The 27146-nt window shown below is 45.0% G+C and overlaps 1 protein-coding gene across 1 annotated transcript; it reads left to right on the forward strand.

The window, feature by feature from the left end:
- Positions 1-27146, forward strand: CNDP2 (carnosine dipeptidase 2). The gene is given in 12 exon segments (XM_040432408.1): positions 1-163; positions 1344-1487; positions 8193-8355; positions 14738-14826; positions 17420-17620; positions 18266-18350; positions 20885-21045; positions 21293-21457; positions 22052-22193; positions 24435-24582; positions 26799-26827; positions 26830-27146. Coding segments are annotated over 12 exon segments (1422 nt in total). The 5' UTR covers positions 1-103; the 3' UTR covers positions 26865-27146.

Here is a 27146-nt window from a genome sequence, read left to right on the forward strand (position 1 = left end):
CTGTGCCGGCTGTGGGCGGAGCCTGTTCTGTAGGAAGCGTGTGACATATAGAGAGTGCCGGCTGCTCCAGGGCCACAGCGCTGCTCACCTCCCGCCGGTCACCATGTCTGATCTCACTCCTCTGTTCGACTACATCGACAATCACCAGGACGTCTACGTCAAGGTAATGCAGCCCTTTGGGGTGGGGGAGCAGAGGTCGCTATGTGGCAGACTGGCAGTACTTCCAGTGCAGATGGTATACATGTAGGGAGCAGGTGGTACCTATATGGGAGGACCACTTCTTGTAGAATGCCTTCAGATGTAATAATAGTAAAAAAAAAAAAAAAGCCCCCAGAGCTTGTGAGCTTGTTCAAGTGTGGACCTCCACTATGTTCCTGTCTTGGAAGTGATGGGACATGTTGGAGTTAAGTCACCACCAATGGTGTCTAGCACCAGATTGCTGACACTCAGCTCAGCAGAGCATGCATGTTCATTGGAAAGTAGGGGTCTTCCAGGCTCTTGATATTGATGCCCTATCCCCAGGGTGGGGCACCCATGTCTGGTCGGTGAGGGGCCAGCACTCTACACCCCCCAGCGTTCTGCTGTTCCCTGCAGCGTCCGGTGAATGGAGCAGGAGGCTCAGCACGAAGTGTAGTGGGCGCGCTGGATTGCTGCCGTTCAGCTCCCATGTACTTCAGTGGGAGTTGAGGTGGACACCACTGCTGAGCTTCCTGCTCCAGTCACAGTGCTAGTTCCAGGGGAGGGGGGTGTAGAGTGTTGGGCAATCACTGATCGGATATGGGAGCCCAAACTTGAAAAACTCCTTTAAGTCTAGCCAACAAAAATCACACTAAAGAGGCTGTGCACATCTGGGGTGAGGTTTTTAGCAACCTCCCTGCCTGGGAAAACCTGCTTCCAATGAGGCATCATGTCTCGCTCATTAAAGGGGTGGTGGTTCTCCTGTCAAAGGATAGGGGATAACTAACTGATGGTGGTGTGGGTCTGACCCCTGGCACAGGAGTCCCATGTTGCCACTCTGATGGAGCGGCAGGCTGAGGATATTTCCAGCAGTCTATAGAGCAGGAGGGCACATGTCCAACCTGCCGCTCCATCACGTTGGTGGGGGTCCTAGTGGTTGGACCCCTACTGATCAGTTAGTTATCCCCTATCCTGTGTCTATTGTATAACCTTTAGACTTGGCACAACCACTTACTACCAGGCATCCCCACAGATAACCGTTGTCTGCTGGGTGGTCCAGCATTGGGACACAAATCTGCTTTGTCAAGGGACCCTTCTAAGAAGTAGAGATTGTCCAACGCAAACCGCCTCTTTAAGCGAGTTATTGACACAGTGTAATTTTTCAGAGACTGGCAGAATGGGTGGCAATCCAAAGTGTATCAGCCTTGCCAGAGAAAAGAGGAGAAATCAAGAAAATGATGGAAGTCGCTGCCAAGGAGATTGAACGTTTGGGTGGCTCTGCGGAACTGGTGGACATCGGAAAGCAGAAGGTGACTACAGATGTTCAGAGCACAGGTCATATGTGTCTGATCGCGGAGTTTCCCACTGTACCTGCTAGGCTGCTTATTTTAAGTAGTTTTCTGAGCCAATATTGGTGACCTATTCTCGGGATAGTTCATCAATATCAGACTGGTGGAGGTCTTACACCGCCACCCTCGCCAATCAGCTGTTACCTGCAGCCCCCAGAACTACCACTGAGAACTGAACCAGAAGCACAACTTTGTTCAAAGTATAGTGGTCGTGCCAGGTTACTGCAGCCAGGCTCCCATTCCAGGCCGGTGTGAAGTTAATGGCTACCTAACCTTTCAACAAACTCTGCATCACTCAATAGTACAGTCTGTGTACCTAAGAAATAACACTAGTTTGGGCCCCTATGTTACTTGTATCTGGCATTTTTAGCAGTTTTCCTCCTTACGTGCTGAACATCTAGTTTGCAGATCTCTCAGACATGGTGGGAGGAGACCAGCTTCCATCCACTGCACATAGAAAGTGTAGAAACTTCTTCCTAAGCTTCTCTTACTCACTCAGAAGAATGCCCCAAGGACCTAACGGACTGATGTATTGGTTGTGATTTTAGCACTTGTGCTGAGATCTGAATCTCCTATGTAGCTGTGCTGTCTTTGAGTCCCGTCTCACTCCTCCTGCTGCTGCTCACTCCTCCCCCTTCCCCTCTCTATAGACTTGTATTGCATTTTTTCAAAGTGAAAAGCAATTAGCAGGGAGGAGGTCAAGGTAAACAGCTGATGACAAGAGAGCTTGTCATTTCTCACGGATAAAATATATTACAAAGTTTCTTGTGGTCACTTGTATTGATTTATGTAAACTTGTGGGAAACTTTAAGGTGTAGCTTTTGCTTGTGAAATAACACTATTAAAAAATGCTCCTAATGCTAACTTTTAGCAGATAGGCTAATACGCTGTCCATTATGTCAGGAGTATATCCATGGTTTAGGGGGGGAAGATGTGCTGCTGACAAGTGAGATTTTTAATAATTTTTTTGACCCTATAAAAGATGTGGTCAGCTGATAAATGAGCTTTTGCTGGTTTGCTGCTCTCCTGTTGATCAGGAACGAGTGTCTGTGTAAACGGCCCTTAGATTTTCCTACTTATCTCTTCCCTGCTGCTTATCCAGTATATTATCTCTAATCTTCAAGCACCATAGACCTTGGTAAATTAGTCAAAGCAAATAGATTTTACAGTAGTGCACAATTCCACTCTAAGTTCACTTCAGATGAGATATTGCGGGGCCCTGTTTACTTCTTCAGGGTAATGCTTTGGACATGTGCCATCCACTTCCAGTTCAGTGCCATGCATACAATAGACTGGTACTGACTGGCAGTTTTGCAGTTAATAATGAGCTGCCGTAAAGGGACTGGTTCCTGATGTCTTGCTTCTTTACATCCAAGGAAACCACCCTTATTGCGAAATGTAACACTAGGACGCACTGTCAGCAGGTCTGGGTATAAATCAGCGGTATACACTCCTCGACTGTATGCCAGTCCTAGACCCCTTGTGCTCTCTCCTCCGCTACGGCCTTAGCTCCTTCCAGGCCTGTGTTTTCTGGCCTCCAGCCAGATTGCATTACCCCCTGTGTATGGTAGTCCTTTATAGCACACATTGAAGCATGAAGCCCGTCAATAGGGTATGTCCACGTGGACCAGTTTTCCACAGTGTAGGCAGCAAATTACCATCAAAATCTACTACGGCGAATTCTGCCTATGTTAATCCTAAAGGCCCCTTTACATGAGCCTATGAACACTCATTCCCAATGATTGCCCTGTCTAAAGGTGCTGCTGATCGCCTGATGAGGGGGTGTTCTGGTTCGGTTGATGTACTGCTCCAAATGAATTAATGTTAAAGTATACGTATACTGAGCGATGAATACTGAGACCACACGCAGCTGGGGGTACCTATAATAGGATCTCTGGTTTATGACAGTATATAAGACAGGAAAGAGTGGGGGGTGTAAGGTGGCGTGTATCTTTTCTATTGGCTATAAACTATTTTCTGTAACATCGATGACTAGAGGAAGTTCCCCCCCCCCCCTTTGCTGGTGGGTGAAGCTTTTACTTTTTCTTTCTTTGAAACTGCTTGCTTGAGCTGAACGGAAACCACAAAGAAGCACACAATAAAACACAAAGTAAGATTCTAGTTTATATAGGCGTTGGCTGAATGCCTGGCCGCCATCTTGGCTAAACATAGTTCTCAACAAGCAGGTATCCATTTTGTCTTAGTGGTCCATAACAGTGGCAACCGCTCGTATATCCGGTGAAGGCATGTTCCTGGATGGCAGGTAGGTCTGTGTAAAGAAGGATCTGCTGCCCAGAATCAGTGAATCTGTATAGGGGGACGAGTGATCGCGGTAGCCATTGCTTGTCCCCATACAGTGGAGGTGATTGCTGCATGTAAATGCCGCTCTCACCTTCTCTGAACAGCAGGCAATTATCAGGAAGGAACAGTTCGTTCACAATAATTGCCTACACAGGCAGCCTATGTAAAGGGGCCTACAGTTTGTTTTAACTGATGATCTATCTTTTAGATAGATCATCAGCATCTGACCGGCGGGGGTCCGACACCCGGGACCCCCGCTTTTCAGCTGTTTGAGAAGGCAGCGGCGCTCCAGCAGCGCAGCGGCCTTCTCACTGTTTACCGCTGGCCCAGTGACGTCACAACTAATATCAATGGCCTGGGGCTAAGCTCTGTTCACTTGAATGGAGCTTAGCCCCGCCCAGGCCAGTTGATATTAGTCGTGACATCACTGGGCCAGCGGTAAACAGTGTGAATGCCGCTGCCTTCTCAAACAGCTGATCGGCGGGGGTCCCGGGTGTCGGACCCCCGCCGGTCAGATGCTGATGATCTATCCAGAGGATAGATCATCAGTTAAAACAAACTGCAGAACCCCTTTAACTTACACGTCGGTGATTGTGAGCCCAAACCAGCAATGGAGTCTACACAGTTCACACTTCAGTTATTTGGTCCGTTATTTCCATCAGTTATTGTGAGCCAAAACCAGTAGTGGAGTCTAGGGCTGCAACGATTAATTGACGTTATCGATAATATTCGATAACGGAATTCGTTGTCAACGAATCCAGTTATCGAATAATCTGCCTATTCGTTGCTATGCGGGCGGTCAGGCGCTATGCCTGCGGGTCCTTGAACTTTAGATCACCGCATCTTTATTACCTTACAATGAAGCTCCAGTAACGGGCAGGAGCGGGCGGCGGCGTAACATCACTTACTCACGTGACGCGCATGCTCCGCCTGCTTCATTCATAAAGTAGGTGGAGCAGGCGCGTAACGTGAGTAAGTGACGTTGCGCCGCCGCCCGCTCTGCCTGTTACTGGAGCTTCATTGTAAGGTAAAAGAAGATGCGGTGATTTAAAGTAAAAGTTACTGCCGGTTAAGGAATACTGCTGTGAGCGGCGGGGCCAGGGCTGTTATGGCGAGGGGGATCTGTGTATGGCACTGTTATGGGAGGGGGATCTGTGGATGACACTGCTATGGGGGAGATCTGTGGATGACAAATATAGCATAAGATGCTATATAGTGTCATCCATAGATTCCCCCCCCCCCCCCCCCCCCATAGCATAGTCATCCACAGATCCCCCTCCCCATAACGGTGGCATCCACAATTTGTTTTAAAATGGCCTTTGAACATAATTTTTCAAGTAAAATCATATAAACCCCCTTTATTTTTTTTTGTCAATTTTGGTGTTTTTTTTTTTCCTGATTAATCGATTAAATTATCGACAACTAATTTATTAGCTGCAGCCCTAGTGGAGTCTGATGTAATGATCTGCACCTGTTCTGGGTTTTTGACCGGCATCTGGTTTTGGCTCACAATCACTGATGGAAATAACTGACCAAATAACTGAAGTGTGAACTAGGCCTAAGGCTGAGTTCACACGGGCATTGCGGAAAAAGGTGCGGGTGCGCTGCGGGAACATGCACGATTTTTCCGCGCGAGTGCAAAACATTGTAATGCGTTTTGCACGCGCGTGAGAAAAATCTGCATGTTTGGTACCTAAATCCCACAGAAGTTCGGGCTTGGGATCGGTGTTCTGTAGATTGTATTATTTTCCCTTATAACATGGTTATAAGGGAAAATAATACATTCTGAATACAGAATGCATAGTACAATAGCACTGGAGGGGTTAAAAAATAATAATAATTTAACTCTCCTTAATCCACTTGATCGCGCAGCCCGGCATCTCTTCTGTCTTCTTCTTAGCTGTGTGCAGGAAAAGGACCTGTGGTGACGTCACCCCGGTCATCACATGATCCATCACCATGGTAAAAGATCATGTGATGACCGGAGTGACGTCACCACAGGTCCTTTTCCTGCACACAGCTAAGAAGACAGAAGAGATGCCGGGCTGCACGATCAAGTGCATTAAGGTGAGTTAAATTATTATTATTATTATTTTTTAACCCCTCCAGTGCTGTTTTACTATGCATTCTGTATTCAGAATGCTATTATTTTCCATTATAACCATGTTTATAAGGGAAAATAATAATGATTGGGTCTCCATCCCGATCGTCTCCTAGCAACCGTGCGTGAAAATCGCACCGCATCCGCACTTGCTTGCGGATGCTTGCGTTTTTCACACAGCCCCATTCACTTTTATGGGGCCTGTGTTGCGTGGAAAACGCACAATGTAGAGCTTGCTGCGATTGTCATGCAACGCACAAGTGATGCGTGAAAATCACCGCTCATGTGCACAGCCCCATAGAAATGAATGGGTCCAGATTCAGTGCAGGTGCAATGCGTTAACCCTCCCACATTGCACCCGCGCGGAATACTCGCCCCTTGTGAACTCGGCCTAAGATATAACTGAAAGATTTGCACTTTTTTTTTTGTGTTTTTGACCCGCACCTTGCTTTGGTTTACAATCGCTGATCAAACACTGACCTAACACTAAGGAGTTAGGCCTTCCATGCAGTGTGGATTCCATCCTGTGCATTGCAAAGGGTAAATCTATGGTGGAAATCTGCAGAAACAATAGAAATTCTGCACCACTCCAGTTTCTATGCAGACTTTTTTTTTTTCTTCATGCGTGGATAACATTTATTAAAGACTAATCTCTGGCCGTTCTGAAGAGAATGGGTTCTCTGCAATTTTGGCGGTTGAGTGGTTGAACCCCCAATAATCCGATGCTTATCCCTATCCTGTGGAGAAGTGCTGATACTCTTTAGGTTGCCTTCACACTCGGCAGGTTTTGTTGCAGAAATCAGTTCTATCTGAATGGGGTTGTTTTGGTGGGAAGCACATTGATTTCTGCAAGCCTCATTCTCATGAATGGAACAGATTTTCAATCTCAGAAATTTCTGTAACAAAACCTGCCTTTAAGGCTTATTGCACACCAACGTGTGCGCTCCATGGCCGTATTGCGGACCGCATTTGCGGATCCGCAATACACTGGCACCGTTCCGCATCACGGATGCGGACCTGTTCCGCATCACGGATGCGGACCCATTCACTTCAGTGGGTCCGCAAATCTGGAGATGCAGAATGGAAGCACTACTGAGTGCTTCCGTGGGGTTTCGTCCCGTTCTTCCGTTCCGCAAAAAGATAGAACCTGTCCTATCTTTTTTGCGGAACGGCCGGATCGCGGACCCATTATAGTGAATGGGTCCGCTGCAGCTGCCCCACGGTGGGTGTTAGTGCATTTCGGCCCGCAGCACGGGGCGCACATGTTCGTGTGCAAGAGGCCTAACTGTGATTTCAATTACTCCCTCCCCGTCTCTGAGCAGGAGTATGTAATTGTAAAGGACAGTTTAAAGGGAACTTGTCCCCATGAAAATGCAATGCAATGTTAGAGAGCAGGAGGAGCTGAGCAGGCTGATATATGATGTTGTCGGAAAAGATTCAGTAAAACATTTATATCTCTGCCCTTTTTATGCTTAGGAGTCATAAGGACGTTGCCACACAGTGATGACGAAGCATACAGAGAAGACTGTCGGTCACCGACTAGGCCTGCCCACATGACTCCTAAGCATAAAATGAGCGGAGCCTGAAATTAATAAATTACTACTTATACTGAATCTTTTCCCACAAAACTACATATCAGTCTGCTCAGCTCCTCCTGCTCTATAACCTGCAGATTGCACTGCAGTCAAGTTCACAAGTTTCCTTTTAAGGCTCCATTCACACGTCCGTGGTGTGTTGCGGACCCGCAAATTGCGGATCCGCAACACACCCGCCCGGCACCCCTATGGAAATGCCTATTCTTGTCCGCAAGCTGCGGACAAGAATAGGACATGTTCTATCTTTTACGGAGCTGCGGACCTGAAGATCGGGGCCGCGCTCCGCAAATGCGGACAGCACACTGTGTGCTGTCCGCATCCATTCTGTCCCCATAGAAAATGAATGGGTCCGCACCCGTTCCGCAAAATTGCGGAACGAATGCGGACCCATTTGCGGACCGGTGAATGGAGCCTAAGTCAGTAAGTCAGCACTGAGGGATCTGTTATGCTGTACCTTGCCCTTGGTTGGTCTACCTCACTTTTACCGAACATTGCCAGTCTCCAGAGACTCACCTTTTTGGGGGGATTTTTTTTTTTTTTTTTTTGTGTTAACCCATAAGTGTTGCCTTTCTGCAGCTTTCCCCCCTACCTCTATACATAACTACATAAAAGGATTACAAAAATAACGATGTTTTCTGAAAACTTACCTTTATTTCATGTGTGCCCTAGCTTCCAGATGGCTCAGAAATCCCTCTCCCTCCCATTATTTTGGGCAACCTGGGTTCAGATCCTTGTAAGAAGACGGTGTGTGTGTATGGTCACCTGGATGTCCAACCGGCAGCGCTGGAGGATGGATGGGACAGCGAACCCTTTGTCCTGGAAGAAAGAGATGGTAAGAAACACAGTTCTGAATTATTTCCCCAGCGTTGATGCCAATTGGAGTCTTCATGATAGGGCTTGGAGATTCCTTAAAGGGCATCTGTCAGCAGATTTGTACCTATGAAACTGCCTGACCTGTTGCATGTGCTCTTGGTTGCTGAAGGCATCTGTGTTGGTCCCATGTTCGTATGTGCCTGCATTGCTGAGAAATATTTTTTTTTTTTTTTTTTAAAGGGTTTATCCGAGTAAGGGTCCATTCACACGTCCGTAGAATGCGTCCGCATCCGTTCCACAATTATGCGGAATGGGTGCGGACCCATTCATTCTCTATGGGGCCGGAAGAGATGCGGACAGCACACAGTCTGCTGTCCGCATCCGCATTTCCGGAGCACGACCCCGATCTTCCGGTCCGCAGCTCCGGAAAAAATATAGCATGTCCTATTCTTCTTAACAATTGTGGACAAGTATAGGCATTTCTATGGGAGTGCAGGCCTGATGTATTGCAGATCCGCAATGCACTACGGACGTCTGAATGGAGCCTTATGGAAAAAAAATAAATAAACTTATAAAACTCATCAGGACATACATATACATTAGTTAAAGGGAACCTATCACCTCAAAATCGCATATAAAACTGCCAGCATTACCTTATAGTAGCCCCCAGTCTGTTATTAATGATGTGTTTGATCTGGTAATCTGATGCTCCATTCATGCCAAAAACGATGTTTTAATCGCCGTCAGCACTATCTCGCTGGTCAGTTTGAAGTCAAGGGTGCAGCGGCCTCCTTGCTGAAAGTCAAGATAAGCTAGCCCCCTAACCGTCCCCTCTTCTGTGTGATTGACATCCTGCAGTGCGGCCGGGAATCGCATTAGTCTCGCGCATGAGCGGTGTGCTAATGAAACCCGGCTAACTGCGGGGAGCCGGGATCGCGCAGTAACAAGGAGCGCACCGCGCTTGCGTGAGACAAATGCTATCCCCGGCCGCACTGCAGGATGTCAATCACACAGAAGAGGGGACGGTTAGGGGGCACGCTTATCCTGACTTGAAGCAAAGAGACCGCTGCCCCCTTGACTTCAAACTGACCAGCGAGATAGCGCTGACGGCGATTAAAACATCATTTTTGGCATGTATGGAGCATCAGATTACCGGATCAAACACATCATTAATAACAGACTGGGGGCTACTATACGGTAATGCTGGCAGTTTTATATGCGATTTTGAGGTGACCGGTTCCCTTTTAGGCTTGATTTCTTAAGAGAAAACTCATACTTACACCTTTGCATGGTTCTGTTATTATTGCTTTGTTTACATGCTACAGCAAAGTTGTGGGGGCGTGTACCAACAGTGCCTGAGCTCTCCCTCATGAATATTTGTGGGTGTGAATAATCTGCCCTTCCCCGCCCCCTGCACTGCACAACCTAACCTTGCATACACAGTCACATGATCATCTCCTAGCTCACACAGGCAGAAGATCTTCCTGTCACATTGCAGATCAAGATATATGTCAGAAAGAAAGATGTAGATATATCCTATATGTACATAGAGATATAGATCAGTATATATAATTAGGGCTGCAACGATTAATCGACGTTATCGATAATATTCGTTAACTGGATTCGTTGTCAACGAATCCCGTTATCGAATAATCGGCCGATTCGTTGCTATGCCTGCGGGTCCTTGAACTTTAGATCACCGCATCTTTATTACCTTACAATGAAGCTCCAGTAACAGGCAGGAGCGGGCGGCGGCGTAACGTCACTTGCTCACATGACGCGCAGGCTCCGCCTGCTTCATTCTTAAAGTAGGTGGAGCAGGCACGTCACGTGAGTGACGTTACGCCGCCGCCCCCTCTGCCTGTTACTGGAGCTTCATTGTAAGGTAAAAGAAGATGCGGTGATTTAAAGTAAAAGTTACTGCCGGTTAAGGAATACTGCTGTGAGCGGCGGGGCCAGGGCTGTTATGGGGAGGGGGATCTGTGTATGGCACTGTTATGGAGGGGATCTGTGGATGACACTGCTATGGGGGAGATCTGTGGATGACAAATATAGCATAAGATGCTATATAATGTCATCCATAGATCTCCCCCCATAGCATAGTCATCCACAGATTCCCCCCCCCCCCCCATAAGGGTGCCATCCACAGATTCCCCCCCCCCCCCATAAGGGTGCCATCCACAGATTCCCCCCTCCCCATAAGGGTGCCATCCACAGATTCCCCCCTCCCCATAAGGGTGCCATCCACAGATTCCCCCCTCCCCATAAGGGTGCCATCCACAGATTCCCCCCTCCCCATAAGGGTGCCATCCACAGATTCCCCCCTCCCCATAAGGGTGCCATCCACAGATTCCCCCCTCCCCATAAGGGTGCCATCCACAGATTCCCCCCTCCCCATAAGGGTGCCATCCACAGATTCCCCCCTCCCCATAAGGGTGCCATCCACAGATTCCCCCCTCCCCATAAGGGTGCCATCCACAGATTCCCCCCTCCCAAATCCACAATTTGTTTTAATATGGCCCTTGAACATAATTTTTCAAGTAAAATCATATAAACCCCTTTTTTTTTTTTGTCATTTTGGTGTTTTTTCCCGATTAAGCGATGAAATTATCGACAACTAATCGATTATTCAAATAATCGTTAGCTGCAGCCCTATATATAATTATATATATATATATATATATATATATATATATATATATATATATATATATATATATATATATATATATATATTAGTTACTGATCTATATCTCTATGTACATATATGATGTATATCTACATCTTTCTCTCTAAGATAGATAGATATAGATAGATAGATATTGTAGGGATTTGCTCTGGTAGACAGGTTAGCGGACACAGTATAGAGGCAAGGAACTAGGTTGTAAATCAAACTTCAGTGTTTTATTCACACTCAGCAAAACATAACAGTCTTGGTGCTTTTTCACACACAGCAAAACAAAACAGTGTTCACCTGGAATCCTAGGTGTCAGTTCACACCCGGCTGAATGCTCAGCCACAGAATAGTTCACTGGCAGTCTTCCAGGCGGCCTGCATGCCTGTCTGCAGCCTTCAGCCTTCAGCACAGAGGATCCACAGCTTCACTGTCAGATGGAGGTAAAATCCACACCACCTGATAGTGCTGACTGCTTTTTAAGCCCGCCAAGACCCAGCCTGGAATGTGGGGAGTAGCCACCCACCCAGCACTTTGGCTACTCCTAGTAAAAGACGTGTTGGATCAGCTTTACAGCCATACTAAACAGCTGAAGTGTCAGACTGCATCAGTTCTTACCTCACCTATAGAGATAGATACCGATCGGTAAATATATATCTCTATATACTTATATATATTGATCTAATATATATTCCCACATACATAGATCTATATATCTCTTGGCTTTTGGTTCTGATGGCCAGTGGATTAGGGCAATGCTAATTTGATAAGGCTCCCGGCACTGGTAAGGATCGCGCAGGAGCCGGCCGGCAACCAAACCAGAGTCAGGGGATCATAGGGAGGAGGCGGGCACACACCATACCAGTGATTTATTTATATTTTTTTCACAAGGCTGCTGGCACTGGTGAAGATTGCGCATTTGTTATTTTACATATATTACTATTTCGCCAGTAGTATTCTAGCGGTGTAATTTGTTACATCCTAACATCCATACATTTTGCACCTTTTCATTATGGGAAGATATGAATTACAGGATGACATCATTCTTTAATTATACAGTGTGTCCCCTAGCTAAAGGGCCAGGAGTCCAGATATATAGTAGGTGAGTGTATACATTGATTAGCTGCAGTTATATAAGCCTCTTGACTCACGGTCTGTACTATCTGGGTGTGCTGACTCTCCAGTGTAGTCCTATGAGATGAAGCTTCACACTGGTCCCCTTGTATTATGCATGTAAGAGCTGACAAGGGAGGGATAACGGGAGAGAGGGCATCTGTATTACATAGGAGAACATGGAGACCCTGCAGTGTGAGGGAACAGCAGTTGTGCCACTGATCTGTCATGGCTGCCACCTCACAGAGCAGTGAAGTGCGATAGGACTCTGCCCCTCTGTCTCTGCAAAGCCAGGCATGATGGGAAATGTAGCCTTCACTAGAGGGGAAGAAGTAATGAACATGGCAGACAATCCACAAATTACACTTCAAATAAGACGGGCATACACAAGAGCCTCTATCTTATTCTTTAATCTCCTTTCCTGCACTATATAGGCAAAGGAAAAAAAACACGGAGTGCCTCTTTAAATCTATGCAGTGATTGGTAGCTATGAGCATCAAAGAGTGGTTTTTCTGCTAGATGCCTTTTGTATAGCATTGTGCAACAGACAAGTAACAGGAAGCTGAAAGGTTTCATTTCCCCATAGGGGTTTTTCTATGCAGCAGAATCACTAATCCTACCATATCTGGCCAGCGTATAGTGTTGTAATGAGGTCAGGGGGAGCCATGACTAATAATAATGGAGCTGACGGGGCTCCTCTTCTCCTTGTATTAAGATTTTGGTTCTATGTATTTGTTTGGTAGCTGGTTTCTCCTTCCTTATATGTTTTCATACGGCCACCTAAATGGTGTGGAAGGTGATTTTTTTTTTATATATTTTTCTTTATTTTATTAATTAGTTTCTAGATCCATTGTCAAATTTAGAGGCCCAGAAAGCTGATATATTTAGGTGGTTGGTGGGCTCTGCACACGGTAGAGGGGGTGGTCCCAATATACACTTTCTTGGCTTTTCAAGGTTGACAGGGTTTTCGGTGACTTTGCTATTGATGACGCATACTTACCCCTAAGCCATGAATGTCGGATCGCAGGAGTCTAACTCTCGATCGGCGGTTTTCAGGAGGCGCTGCACTGAACCAGGCACTGGAACGCCACACCCCTGCTGCCACTAGCGCATGGCAGGCATGTCACACACGTTTCTGTCCCATTCATCTTAAAGGGGTTGTCCGGGATTGGGGACATTGGTGTAAGTGTACAGCAGTCTCCTAAATATTACATACATGCCTGTGCTACCTTTACCAGACTTTTCTGATGCCCCGTTTTCAATTCAGAAATTCTCAGCCAGAAGTGCAGATTTTCGCAGAGTCCGTGACATACCGGGGCCCTTTGTGCAGAGCGAAGCCTCTTCTTCCGCGCCGCAAGGAGCCCGGTGATGTCACCGTCAGCCACAGTAATTATGCAGAGCGCACGGAGGGCAGTAACTAGGCGGCAACACACCACGCTAGGCCACGCCCCTCTGGTCCGGTGACGTCACCGGGCAGTGCACTTTCTTATCAATAGAGGAGGCGGAGCACTATGCTATTTAGAATAGTAATGGCCTCCATTGTAAATTACAGGCAAATGGGGCGGCAGGCTGGAGAAATAAGCGGAATATGAATGAGGGCGGCGGATGCACGGAGGAGTTGATAGACAGCTTAAACCACACTATGCTGCGCTGGGACCCACAAGGCAGTGCGGCAGGAAGTTACCGCACACATACATATTGATGTAAACAATCAGCGGGGGGCCGTCGGAGCCCTGCAGGAGTGGAAAAAAATACATAAAAACATCCTGGACAACCCCTTTTAATAAGGCTTCCTTCACAAACAACTCTATTCAAATAAATGGAACTGATTTTGAGTTGCAGGAATCTCCCCAACTATTCTACCGCATGTGAATTCACCCTTAGGGCTCATGCACACAAACGTATTTTCTTTCCGTGTCCATGCCGTCTTTTTTGCGGACCGTATGCAGAACCATTCATTTCAATGGGTCTGCAAAAAAAAAAAGGAAGTTACTCCATGTGCAATCCGTTTCCATATGTCCATTCCGCAAAAAAATTGTCCGTTATGCAGACAAGGCTAGGACTGTTCTATTAGGGGCCAGCTGTTCCGTTCTGCAAAATATGGAATGCACACGGATGTCATCCATATTTTTTGCGGATCCGTGTTTTGCTGTATCTAACTCATCAGATAGTGTTCAATGGTAGCAGCCATACTTTGCATGGAAGACGACGTGCAGGACACCACCAACTAAAGTGATTGGTAAATTGGTAAAGTAATTGGTAAATTGCCAGCTAGCTATATAGTGGCGGCAGTGTTGTGTAGGTTCAGTTTTGGGTGATTTATTAGGGGCAGTGTCCCTCCTGATGTCAGAAATGAGGGGGTTCACAAGTAAAGAAGTACATTTCAGTAAAATGGCTTTGTCTTTCCAATCTGACTCGTATTGCTCGGTGCAGGGTCGCCTGCAGGCTACAAGGACATGGTTCTTGTGAGCTTTGAACTGACCTGCACCTTTGCACCGGTTGCATGCTGACATTTCAGATTGCCCTGTTACAGATAGCATATTGGCTGAATTACTATATTGCAGATAAATATGAGCGACTAAATGATCTTAATCTGTAACTTATTGTTGCCTAGGCAAGCTGTATGGGAGAGGATCTTCAGATGACAAAGGTCCAGTGCTTGCATGGCTTAATTGCATTGAAGCGTATCAGCAAATAAAGCAGGTAAAACAATAAACCGCTCAAGAGTTGGTGATTAAACCGTATCGGCTGTAAACAACCTGTTTTGTAATGTTTACATAGTCACCCAGACCCTTCTATGGGTGCTGTGTCCATCTCTGAGGTTGTACAGAGCCACAGCAGAACAACCCTAAAAGATGACTTTAAAAGGGGTTGTCTCACTTCAGCAAGTGACATTTATCATGTAGAGAAAGTTAATACAAAGCACTTACTAATGTATTGTGATTGTCCATGTAATCCATCAGCGGTGGCACACTATCGAAAAAGCGCCGGCCTTTAGTATGACCGACACCGTGGGAGTGCACATAGGCTGGTGCTTTTTTCTGTAGTGTGGAAGCACGACCACCACTGCAAGATTGCAGTATATAATGTGCTGAAAAAATGAATCCAGCCAGCAAAGGAAGCAAAATGGACAATCTCAATACATTAGTAAGTGGCTTGTAGTAACTTAATCTAAGTGATAAATGCTGTTTCCTGAAGTGAGACAACCCCTTTAAGATAAAGCAGTGCCTTATGCAAGTGAGGCACCCAAAAGAAGCCTCCCATGAGCCCTCTGGCCCAGTAAGGATGGCCTAAAGGACTGCTTACTTAAAAAGGGTTGTCCAATCCCTAAAATGTCTCCCCATACGCCCGGGCTTTTCGGAGAGGTTGTACTTACCTGGCTCCTCGGCACCCGCATCACTAGGGAGGTTTGTTCCCGTCGTGGCCTTTCTTTGGCTGATTCGCCCCACCCCGCAGAAGCCGGATGTTTTCATATGAGCGTTGGGGAGATGCAGCGGCGGGCTTCAGAAGCTACACGGGTGCCGGGGAGCCAGGTAAATACAACCTCTGTGAGTGGCACAGGCGTATAGTGAGGCATTTTAGGGGTTGGATAGCTGTAGCACAAATAAAGATGATTTAAATGGTGCCTTTGTTCTTTTCTTCCAATGTTCATAAACGGCAAAAGCATGGCTTAAATGATATGCAAATAAGGGCACGCAAGTGCCCAGGGGTGGCTTTCGGGCAGTAAGTGCCCAGGCCGCTCTGCCTTCTGCGTGCATAACTCCTCCCTAGCCCCTCGCCTGGCCCGCCCTGTAATCCCTGCGTCATCCTGTTGAGTGACAGATCCCGTGCGTGTGCAGTTCACCACTGGGCCCAGCACCAGCTATCCCTAGTAGAATGCCATTAGCTGGCGTATGCGCACTGCTGGGAGCAATGCCGATGCCCACAGTGGTCAGAACAGTGTGCATGCGCGGGCCTAGCAGTGAACTGCACAAGCACGGCATCTTGGCCATCTAACAGGATGACGCAGGGATTACAGGGCGGGCCAGAGGGATTAGGAGGGAGTTGTGCACGCAGAGCGGCCTGGCCACTTACTGCCCGAACGCCGCCCCTGGGCACTTGCGAGCCAATATTTGCATATGATTATAACCTTTTGCTGCTTATGAACATCGTTAGAAAAGAACAAAGGTACCATTTAAATCATGTTTATTTGTGCTACAGCGTTATGTAAGCAGCAAAGAAGGTGACAGTTTGGTGACAGACTCCCTCTAAATGTTATCCCCCATCTACAGGATAGGTGATAACTATTAGATCGGTGGTGGTCCTGGGGCTCTGCAATCTCCGGAAGTCCCTCAGATCAGACCTAAAATAAATTAACTTGCACCTCCTGTTCCGGGTGCACGGTGACCTGACAACGCACAGCATCAGGTCATGCTACAATCAGTGACCCTGCTGCCCCTATACCGCCATGACCAGCTTTACCCTCACCTACTGTGTCCTTCTCTTATACATGTAGATTGTAAGTCCTCACGGGCAGGGCCCTCTCTCCTTCTGTACCAGTTTGTAACTCGTCTTGTTCATGCTTAGTGCAATTGTCTGTATTATGTATGTATACCCCTTTTTTATATGTACAGCGCTATGGAATGAATGGCGCTTTAATAATAAATAATAATAATAATAAAATAGTGCATGCCTAAGTGCACTGTGTCCTGACACTATACACAGTGCAGGGCCGTGACGAGGACCAGGAAGTGGTGAGTACAACCAGCGCTATACTAGCTGCTCCCTGCGCCTCCTGCATACTAATTAGCGCTTCCATTATAGGAACGCTCATTGGTGTTCACTTTATACGATGCACTGCCATTTTCCCACCACTTTTGGAGGAAAAAAGTGTCTTATAAAGCAAAAAAACATTGGATACTCCTTTTAAAGGAGATGTCTCATCAAGACAACCAGCCTTCTATATGAATCCTCGGCATTGATCAGTCTAGCTGCCAACAGCTTCCCTTGACATCAGTGGGGGACAGTGCTCAACATGTTTACGCTAAATGGGATCCTCTGTTTGCAGTAGGGTATATGGGCGAGGGTTATTTTGGTGGCACAACCTCTATAAACTCCCTTTTATGTCAGACCATTGATCTGTCTTTCCAGTTCTTGCTTTCCTGACTTTTTGTACCTTCCTTCTTAACCTATCCAGCAGCTCATCTGTCACGGGCCATACACCTGTTCTTCCACTGGTGGTCAGTTGCGGTGGTTTTTTATTTTGTTTAGCTACTTCATCTATTAACCTGATCTGACTATACTTCTTATTCTAAAGGAGCTTCCTGTCAACCTCAAGTTCTGCTTTGAAGGAATGGAGGAGTCTGGATCAGAAGGCCTAGATGACTTGATCTTTGCCAAGAAAGATTCATTCTTCAAAGATGTGGATTACGTCTGCATTTCTGATAACTACTGGCTAGGAAAAAACAAGCCATGTATTACATATGGTCTACGTGGCATCTGCTACTTCTTCATCGAGGTATGGAGTGATATTAGTTGCCGTGCTCTTAAGCATCAATATAATATTTCTAGATGCAGACATTACATTCTACCAGACGTTACAGCAATAGTCAAAGTTTGGCAGCTTGTTTTTCTACGTAGCCACAGAATAGACAGTTATGGCATCGGGAATGTACGTGTGACGTTGGGCTTTCTTTCACATTTTACGCTTCACATCTAACATTTAGCTGTTCCCTCGTGTTTCGGTACTGTAGGGTAGTCTCAACTTTTATTTGGCTACATCTATGTAGAATACTCTCCCTCACTACTAAGAAGATGCTGAAGCCAGGCAGTAAGTAGTGCTGCACAAAGTTCTGCCGGCTTCTATGTTGCACAGACCCTGGAAACTTTTTAAGAAATCATGAGAGTTCCCAAAAGAATCTGAACAGGTAGAAACCACTAAACAAGACGTAGTAAACATGGCTGACCTATACTGACTCTTTTATCATAATGGACATAGCCGTCATAGATCACAGCGCATCCATCATTTGTTATGGATCCTAAAGAAGTGTGCACATAACATGACCAGAGACCCAGTGGAGAGGAAGGGAATAGCTGGCGGGGTCATGTGTTTTCTTCTAGCCCATCATCTCGAAATTATTATTATTTTTATTTTTTCTTGTAGGTTGAATGCTCTGACAAGGATCTGCATTCTGGAGTATATGGTGGTTCAGTTCATGAAGCCATGACCGATCTCATTTTCCTAATGGGTAGGCATTAACCCTCTTAACAATCACATAAACGTTGGAAAAACCCTCCATGAATTATTTATATATATATATATATATATAATTATATATATATATATATATATATATATATATATATATATATATATATTACTCCTTACATACTTCTCATCTGTGGTTTAATAATATATGATGCACTCGGTGCAGGAATTCTGTTTCTCCATTGCTGTATTTTGCTGGCTTTGGATCCCCCACTTATTGTACATTCAGTTTAGGCTAAATGATGTAACATGCAGTTTCTCTTAAGGGGTTGTCACGTTATCCCCTATCTACAGGAAAGCTAACTGATTGCTGGGGGTACGACCGCTGGGATCCCCAATGATCCTGAGAACTGGGGTTCCGTTTCCCTTTCCTGGTGGAGAAACAGGCTGCTCATGCGCCCTGCCACTCCGTTCCTTTTCTATGGGACTGTTGACGATTATCTATTTCTGGAGGTCCCATAGAAAACGACTGGAATGGCAGGGCATATGTGCGGTTTGCCACTCCATCAGAATGGGGGGACAGAACCCTCATTCTTGGGAACATTGGGGGTCCCAACTGTCAGACCCCCAGAGTTCAGTTATGTATCTTGAGGCTTACAGGCTATGAGCATGTTTAAGGCAAACTGTTATTGCATTGGCTGTGTTGTGGGATTAAAATGTTAAATAAATGCTCAGTTTGTCTCCACAAATATAAGCTGACATTATTACAATCAAAGAGACTTCAATTAAAGAATGTCGGATGTATAAGTGTTCATGAGAGAAGGGGTAGTGGCCTGTAAAAGAGCTTGTCTGACTGTGTAATTTCTGGAAATCCGTGCAGGCTGCAGAAGACAAATGGAACAACGTTTCTAATAAATAAATAAAAATTGCAAATATGTATCCCATAATAAAATGTAATAGTCTGCCAATGTGTCCATATAAAGTGATTAAACGGGTTATCCTGGAAATAATATTGATGACCTATCTTCAGGTTAGGTCATCAATATCAGATTAGCGGGGGTACGACACCCGAAACTCCCGCTGATCAGCTGTTAGAAGAGGCTGGTGCTCTGTGAGCAGCGCGGCCTCTTCCTAGGCCATGTGACGTCACCGTACATTGGTCACGTGGCCTAGTTACAGCTCAGCCCCATTAAAGTGAATGAGGCTGAGCTGCAATAGCAAGCATGGCTGCCGGGATCCCTCCACGCTGTTGAGCACAGTGACTCCCTGGAACAACTGAACTGATTATCACATCGACGCGGGTCCAAGTCATGGCACACCTGCCGATGTGATAATGATGACCTATCCTTACTTTTATCATTTCCAGGATAGCCCCTTTAAACTGGATGTTTTAGCATTTACCCCGAGTGGCCATCCATGTACCCCATGGAAGTGCTCTGGCTTATAGAGGTATAGCTTGAGGCACCCTTCTTTGACATCCATATGACTTAAATGGGTTATGCACTTTCTAGCTACTGTTGATCAATGTGTTTGTAAGATGGCTATAATGCACCTGTCCAAAAAGAGGTCCCGTCCATAAAATTGCTGCTGATGGAGGGTCCTGTGTCCGGGCAAATCACCTCCATGTGATGTCTCCTCTATTCAAACACATTTGCACTTGCACTGTTAGGAGTTTAGTGCCGGTGCAGTGTGTTTTGAATGAGGGAGGCTGAGTAATGTGCATGACCCTCCATCAGTAGACATCTTATGGACAGGACCTCTATGTGGACAGCATAGAAGATTTGCCCAAGGGACCGTCGTTTATGAAACCTAGCATACGGCACAGAATATCAACAGATTATTTTAGTAGGTACCATCTAGGAAGAGGGGTATGCAAATTAGCTCTTGGCAAGTTCTGCCACTGATGCCACCAGATATAAGGTAGCTATCCTATAGATAAATGTTAAACCATTTAAAAGGCTTTGAGACATGACTTGGGTAATAAATAAGCCAGCATCTCATCTGCAGACAGCTGTTTCGGGAGGATTGCCCCTCATCGGTGCAGAGCAGCGAGTACTGGCTTCACTGGGTAAGAGGCCTAGGTCAGGATTTGGGGAATACGATATCCCCTTATGGAGAGCGCCTGAAGGATGTTAGGAGTCATGTCTGAAGGCCTGTTTAAAAGGTTGAATGTTGTTGTAGGAAAGCTACCTTGCATCCAATAGCATTAGAGGCGGAGTTTGCTATCAGCTTATTTGCATATCTTCTTCCCTGAATTTCAGAGGAGTGTTGCCTGGCCTATAAGACTCCTCACACTATTTAGGTGCTCCCCCTAAAGAGATATCGTATTCCAGAAATAATTGCCATGTAATCATCTTACATATACATCAGACAACAATAGCCAGAAGGTGGCCAACTCCTTTATTAGGACATTAATTTTTTATTTTTATTTTTTACTTTGTTTTTGTGATTTTGCTACTGTATTCCTGCTGCTTCCATGAAGAAACCTGTTGCAATATGTTCTCTTTCTTCTTCTCCATATAAAGAGTAACTAGTCCCATGCTAAATGCTGTTTCTTCTGTTCCCCTCCCCTAGGCAGTTTAGTTGACAAGAAGGGAAAAATTCTTATTCCTGGAATACATGATACAGTGGAACCGGTTTCAAATGATGAGAAGGCAATTTATGACGCCATTGACTTTGATCTTGAGGAGTTTGCAAAAGATATTGGGGCTAATAAACTCCTACATGAATCAAAGGTACCGTGTCTTTATAAAAACTCCAGTTTCATAGTGACATTTGATATACCTGGTATTTTTGAGAAAAGACATAACCAGTGTAAATGCAAAATTTATATCCACTCCCCTCATGAGCGGAGAAGAAAAAAATATTTACCGGTCTCGGCCAACCCTTAGAAGGAGTCTTCATTTACCTGCTATGGGTAACAAAGTTGACTAAGACGTCCTTTTGTGGATTATTACATTTTGTATTGGTCTTTTTTTACAGGAGCTGATATTGATGCACAGATGGAGATTCCCATCCCTTTCACTTCACGGCATTGAGGGAGCTTTCTCTGGTGGTGGGGCCAAAACTGTTATCCCTAGAAAAGTCATAGGCAAATTCTCTATTAGACTGGTGCCTCATATGACTCCAGATGAGGTGAAGAAACAGGTAGGACATTTTCTGACCTTAACAATGCACATACTTTGGGCAAAAACTGAAAATTCCGCTAGAGTTGCAGCTTCTTAAATGTCCTCTGTAATAAATTTGGCGCATCTTGTGACTGCCTGCTCTAGCTTTAAGGCGGATTTACACTGCCTGATAATCGGGGTGATTATCGGGAACGTATGTTCCTGCGAATGCTCGTTCCTGACAATCTACCTGTCTAAATGTGCAGTCGATGAACGAGCAAAACTTTCGTTCATTCGAATGATCCTGTCATTCGTGCAGGCATACCAATTGTTTCTGGGCAGCAGATCGTACTGTTTAAACAGCGATCTGCTGCCCAGAAACAATAGTTCTTTATGGGGACGAACGATCGCAATAGCGATCCCTCGTCCTAGTACTGTCTCCTTCATTGAACGAGCAACCGACTGTCGTGAAGAAAGGATTTGTGGAGCGTAAACCCGTCTTTACACTGTCTACATATTAGAAGGTATTGGTAAAGGTGGGCCATTGTGTTTCTAGAGAAAAGCGTTGGTGGATATGGATCGAAAGGTCTTGTATGAATCAGATTAGCATTTTTTTTTGCATTTTCTATTTAAGGTGGAAGACTACTTAACCAAGCAGTTCACATCATTGGGCAGTCCTAACAAGTTTAAAGTTACAATGGGTCATGGAGGAAAACCATGGGTCGCAGACTTCAATCACCCTCACTACCTTGCTGGAAGGAAAGCCATGAAAACAGGTATGAGAACATGCAATGTGGTGTGACTGTACTGAAACAGATGACTACAGTGATTGGGGGTCTTTTTCCGTTATTTTAATTACTTTTTAGCTGGCTTTTTATTTTGATGGCCACATCGGGTGGTAGTCTTCTTGATTTGTGTGTGTACACACTACAATTTTGCACTTTCATATAACACACACTGGTGAGTTTTCCTGTCGGGCTGCTCAGCCATGATGGCATATCGTAGGCAGGATCGCATCATTGCCATCTATTGTAGAGCTGTGTAGTGAGTCTCTGCCCCCTCATCTCCCTAAGCAGCTGTGCAAGTGGTGGCGACCAGTCCGGCTCATATTCTAGGATTCCAGGATGCTTGCTGGAGGGCCCCTTTAACGCTATCACACACCTATATATTGCAACCAGCTCATCTAGCAAATGGGACAGCAGCAGATGTTGAGTATGGTACATCCTCATCTGTTCAGAACTTATACTTTTCAAAAAGCAAACACCTACATTTTATTATATTTTTTCCAAGGCCCCTTTTAAGCTCCCAGTCCGCCCCTGCTCAGGGCTAAAGGAATATAGATGTAGGGTTGTGGTTTAACTGCCAGATGTAGTGTTGGTATCTTGTACACATGTAGGTGTTTGCTTTCTGTGGAGTATAAGTTTGGACAGATAAGGGTGTACTGTATTCAACATCTGTAGTGGTTCCACTTACTAGGAGGACTACCCCTGTAATTCTGCATTTTCCTATCGGTACAGGGAGGAGGTGTGATCAGTGACTGGCAGCTACCTCTTATGCACACAATGCTATCGGTCACTAATAACATTTCCCCTCTGTACCAGTAACTGTTCACAGAAGATGGGAACAAGCATCGGGCCATAAGTGGCCGTATTACACTGCAAGATGATCGCTGTTCATGCGAACGCTCATTAGCGATTATCTAGCGAAAAATCTGGCAGTGTAATACAGGCTTTACTGAAGCTTTTGCCACAAAACTATATATCGCTTTGCTCGGCTTCTCCTGCTCTATAACGTGCTGCCTACAGATGGCATTAAAGTTTGTGGTGATAGGTCCTTTTTAAGAAGGTGCTTTGTGCTCTGCTCCTGAGCCACTCTTATGTCCTGATGGTGCATGTGCTCCAAACGTGGTAAAGAATACAGAGATACTCTAAACCCAAGAGAAAAATGCACCGTAAACCACTTAGTGTATATGTATTTAATCTATTCAGGGGGTTACAAAGCCAAAAAGAGGGGGTGGTATTGCTAGTGTCCTGATTATCTTTCTTTTTTTAACTAGGGCCCTATTCACACGACCGTATTTTTGGTCCGCATCCTATCCGCATTTTTTTGCAGCTTGGATGCGGACCCATTCATTTCAATGGGTCTGCAAAAAATGCGGACAGCACTCGGTGTGCTGTCCGTTCCGCAGTCCCACTGAATAGATAGAACATGTCCCCTATTCTTGTCTGTTTTGCAGACAAGTATAGACATTGTTACAATGGATCCGCAAAAAAAAAAAACGGATGCAACACGGACGTCATGTGTATTTGTGGACCCTCAAAATACATACGGTCGTGTGAATGAACCCATGTACTAGTTTTCCAGGACTTAAATGTTACCTCTCCTGAAATGTCTTAGTATTTACTTGCGTTCTCCATGTAATAATTATTCTGGGGCATCTATTCTTACAACTCTGTGTACTATTCCTTTCTTATTCCTACTAGAAGTTATAAATAAATTACTAGCCGTTTGCAATAAAGGTCCAGACGGGCGCTACCAGTGGAGGATGTGTACCTGCACGGTCTGACACTGGCAGCACTGATTGGACAATGTGCAGAGACAGCCCCAATTGGTAACGCCCATCTGGACCTTCATTTCAAACTGCTAGCAATTCATTCAAAACTTCTAGAAGGAATAATTAAATGGTACAATGCCGAGTCATAAGAATACATGGCGGGAGAGATTACAATTCCTATTTAAGACGGTGCTTTGAGGTGTTGTGTGTCTTTTTGCTTGTGATTGTGTATAGCATGGATGGGATGTATATACAGATTTGATTACTGGCCTATGGCTGTGAGTAAACTTTATTTTGCTGAGGAATTTGAAGTGCTGCTTCCTTTACCCTTTGAGGAAATCGGGATGATTGAGTCGGATCCCTTGAAGCTTTGCACCTATCTCTTTAGGATCCTTGTTCAGAGTGCAACTCTAATGATTACGTTGCACTTGCATATAACATCTGTATGTTGTATCCTGTACAGTGTTTAATGTTGAACCCGACCTGACCAGAGAAGGTGGAAGCATTCCTGTGACTCTAACCTTCCAAGAAGCAACTGGAAAGAATGTGATGTTGCTGCCTGTCGGCGCTGCAGATGACGGGGCACATTCCCAAAATGAAAAACTTAACAGGTAAGGACTGTTGTCTTGAGTGTATTATTGAAGTGACACTGAGATTTCCTATTGCCTTATTTTAAAGGTCACCTGCAATTTTTTTTGTAGGGTCAAATGGGAGAAAAACTCGCAATTCCACCATTGTTTCTAGGGTCTAGTATTTGCAGCTATCGCTGTATGCAGAAAATACCATTTTACTTTATTCTGCAGGTCAGCAACAATATGGCGATCCCAAAGTTGTAGTTATGACTTTCTACTTTTACAAAATAAAAACCTTTTGTGTTTTTGATGGGCATCCATAGCTTTTTATATTCCTGTCGATTTGGGTTTGGAGGAGTTGAAGTTCACATTAGTACCATTTTCGGGGTACATGAGACTCTTTGATCGCTTTATTCCACTTTTGGGGGGAGGTGACAAAAACAAAACTACATATCTGGCATTTTATTTATTTTTTCTTTGAAAGGTGATCACCTTTTATGCAATTTTAATATTTGTTCTTAAAAATGTTACAATTTTTTGCCGACGGAAGTGCGGATGCGGACAGCACACTGGGTGCTGTCCGCATCTTTTGCGGCCCCATTGAAAATAATTGGGTCCAGATCCGTTCCTTAAGGTCCATTCACACGTCTGCAATTCTGTTCCGCATTTTGCGGAACGGAATTGCGGACCCATTCACTTCCGGGTCCGCATTTCCATTCCTGAAAAAAAATAAATAAAAAATAGAACATGCCCTATTCTTGTCCGCAATTGCGGACAAGAATAGGCATATTTTATTAGTGCCGGCAATGTGCGGTCCGCAAAATGCGGAACGCACATTGCCGGTGTCTGTTTTGTGGATCCGCAAAACGCACACGATGTGTGAATGGACCCTATGGCCTCCTGCACACGACCGTATGCTTTTTCAGTATTTTGCGGTCCGTTTTTCACGGGATCCGTTCTGTTTTTCTGTATGGCATATACCGCATACAGTAATTACATAGAAAAAATTGGGCTGGGCATCAAATTTTCAATAGATGGTTCTGCAAAAACGGAACGGATATGGAAAAACATACGGGTGCATTTCCGTATGTGTACCGTTTTTTGTTTTTTTTGCGGACCCATTGACTTTAAATGGAGCCACGGAACGTGATTTGCGGGAAATAATAGGACATGTTCTAGCTTTCAATGAAACGGAATGCATACAGAGTACATTCGGTTTTTATTTTTTTATTTTGCGGAACCATTGAAATGAGTGGTTCTGTATACGGAACGGAAAAAACGGTTGTGTGAAAGAGGCCTTACTCTAATAACTTAGATGCTGCAGTCGCATTTGATCATGGCATTTAAACAACTGGGGCTGGAGTACTTTCTGATCCTGGCGGAGTACATAAACGCAAATACCGACAGAGTGCTGACTTGCGGATACGGAAAGTGTGCTGTCTGCATCTTTTGCAGCCCCATTGAGATGAAAGGGTCCACATCTGATCCGCAAAAAAAAAACATATCAGATGCAGACCAAGACTACGGTCGTGAGCCCTTAGATAGTAGTTAACACTGCAAGGGCTCTATGTGGCTTTTGGCCAGCAATTGACACTAAGACTATGGGGCAGATTTACTAATGAAAATGCGCCAGTTTTTGAGCGCAATTTGCACACAAAAGGAAAAAAAAAATAACCGATGTGCATGCTTTGCATTACCTTTACTAACCATTTTGCACATTTTCCTAAGACTTTTCCTCCTTGTCTGGTGAGGGTGTGCGGCTTTGCTAGTAAGGGCATGACCTAACATTTTGGTGCATTTTTGGCATAAAACTCCACCAATTTATGTGGTGTAAACTTACATTAGACAGTTTTATGGAGCATGGACAAAATTCTAGCATTAATCTGGCAAAGGATTTACGATACTCCAAATATTATAAATGTCTATGTGCCAGGAAGGTAAATGTATCTAACATTAAGACTATGATTCGTATTCTTAGTACGACACTATTCGTAAATCTTCCCAATACGTGCAAAGGTCTTTTACCATTTCCCGACTATTGGTAGCGTTCTCCCCCGCTATTTGGGAATACAGCACTTTTTCCTCAGCCAGTAGGTCAGTCTTTACGTATGACCCAGGATGGGATGTGTTACAGTTGATTGTATCTGCACTTTTAAGTTTTGGCCTGTCGGGGTGTTCAACCCCCCCCCCCCCCCCCCCCCAGGGCAGCTTCAGTACACGTTCCAGCATTTCTAACTTGATTCATTGCATTCCAGGTTCAACTATGTTCAAGGCGTGAAACTTCTGGAGCATACCTGTCCGAAGTATCTATGCTGGACTAATTCTACACTACAGTCATCATTTTACAGATGAAAAATGACTAAAAGGCAACCTAAAAGTGTACATTTTCTGTATTCCAAAACGAATCAAGGCAACAGCAGTTTTAAGTCGGTCCAGTTTCCTGTGCAGTTCTTTGTCAAAGAATGGGCTGCAAATCTAGTATGATGAATTTCAGATAGGACCCTGTATAAGAACACTCTGTGCTCCGAATAAAGTATTTTCAGAGATCAGTACGCAGAGGAGACAAATACTGTCTGTTATCTATTAAAATGCCTGGTGACCAA

Source organism: Bufo bufo, chromosome 5, assembly GCF_905171765.1.
Source record: "Bufo bufo chromosome 5, aBufBuf1.1, whole genome shotgun sequence".
Classification (NCBI taxonomy): domain Eukaryota; kingdom Metazoa; phylum Chordata; class Amphibia; order Anura; family Bufonidae; genus Bufo; species Bufo bufo.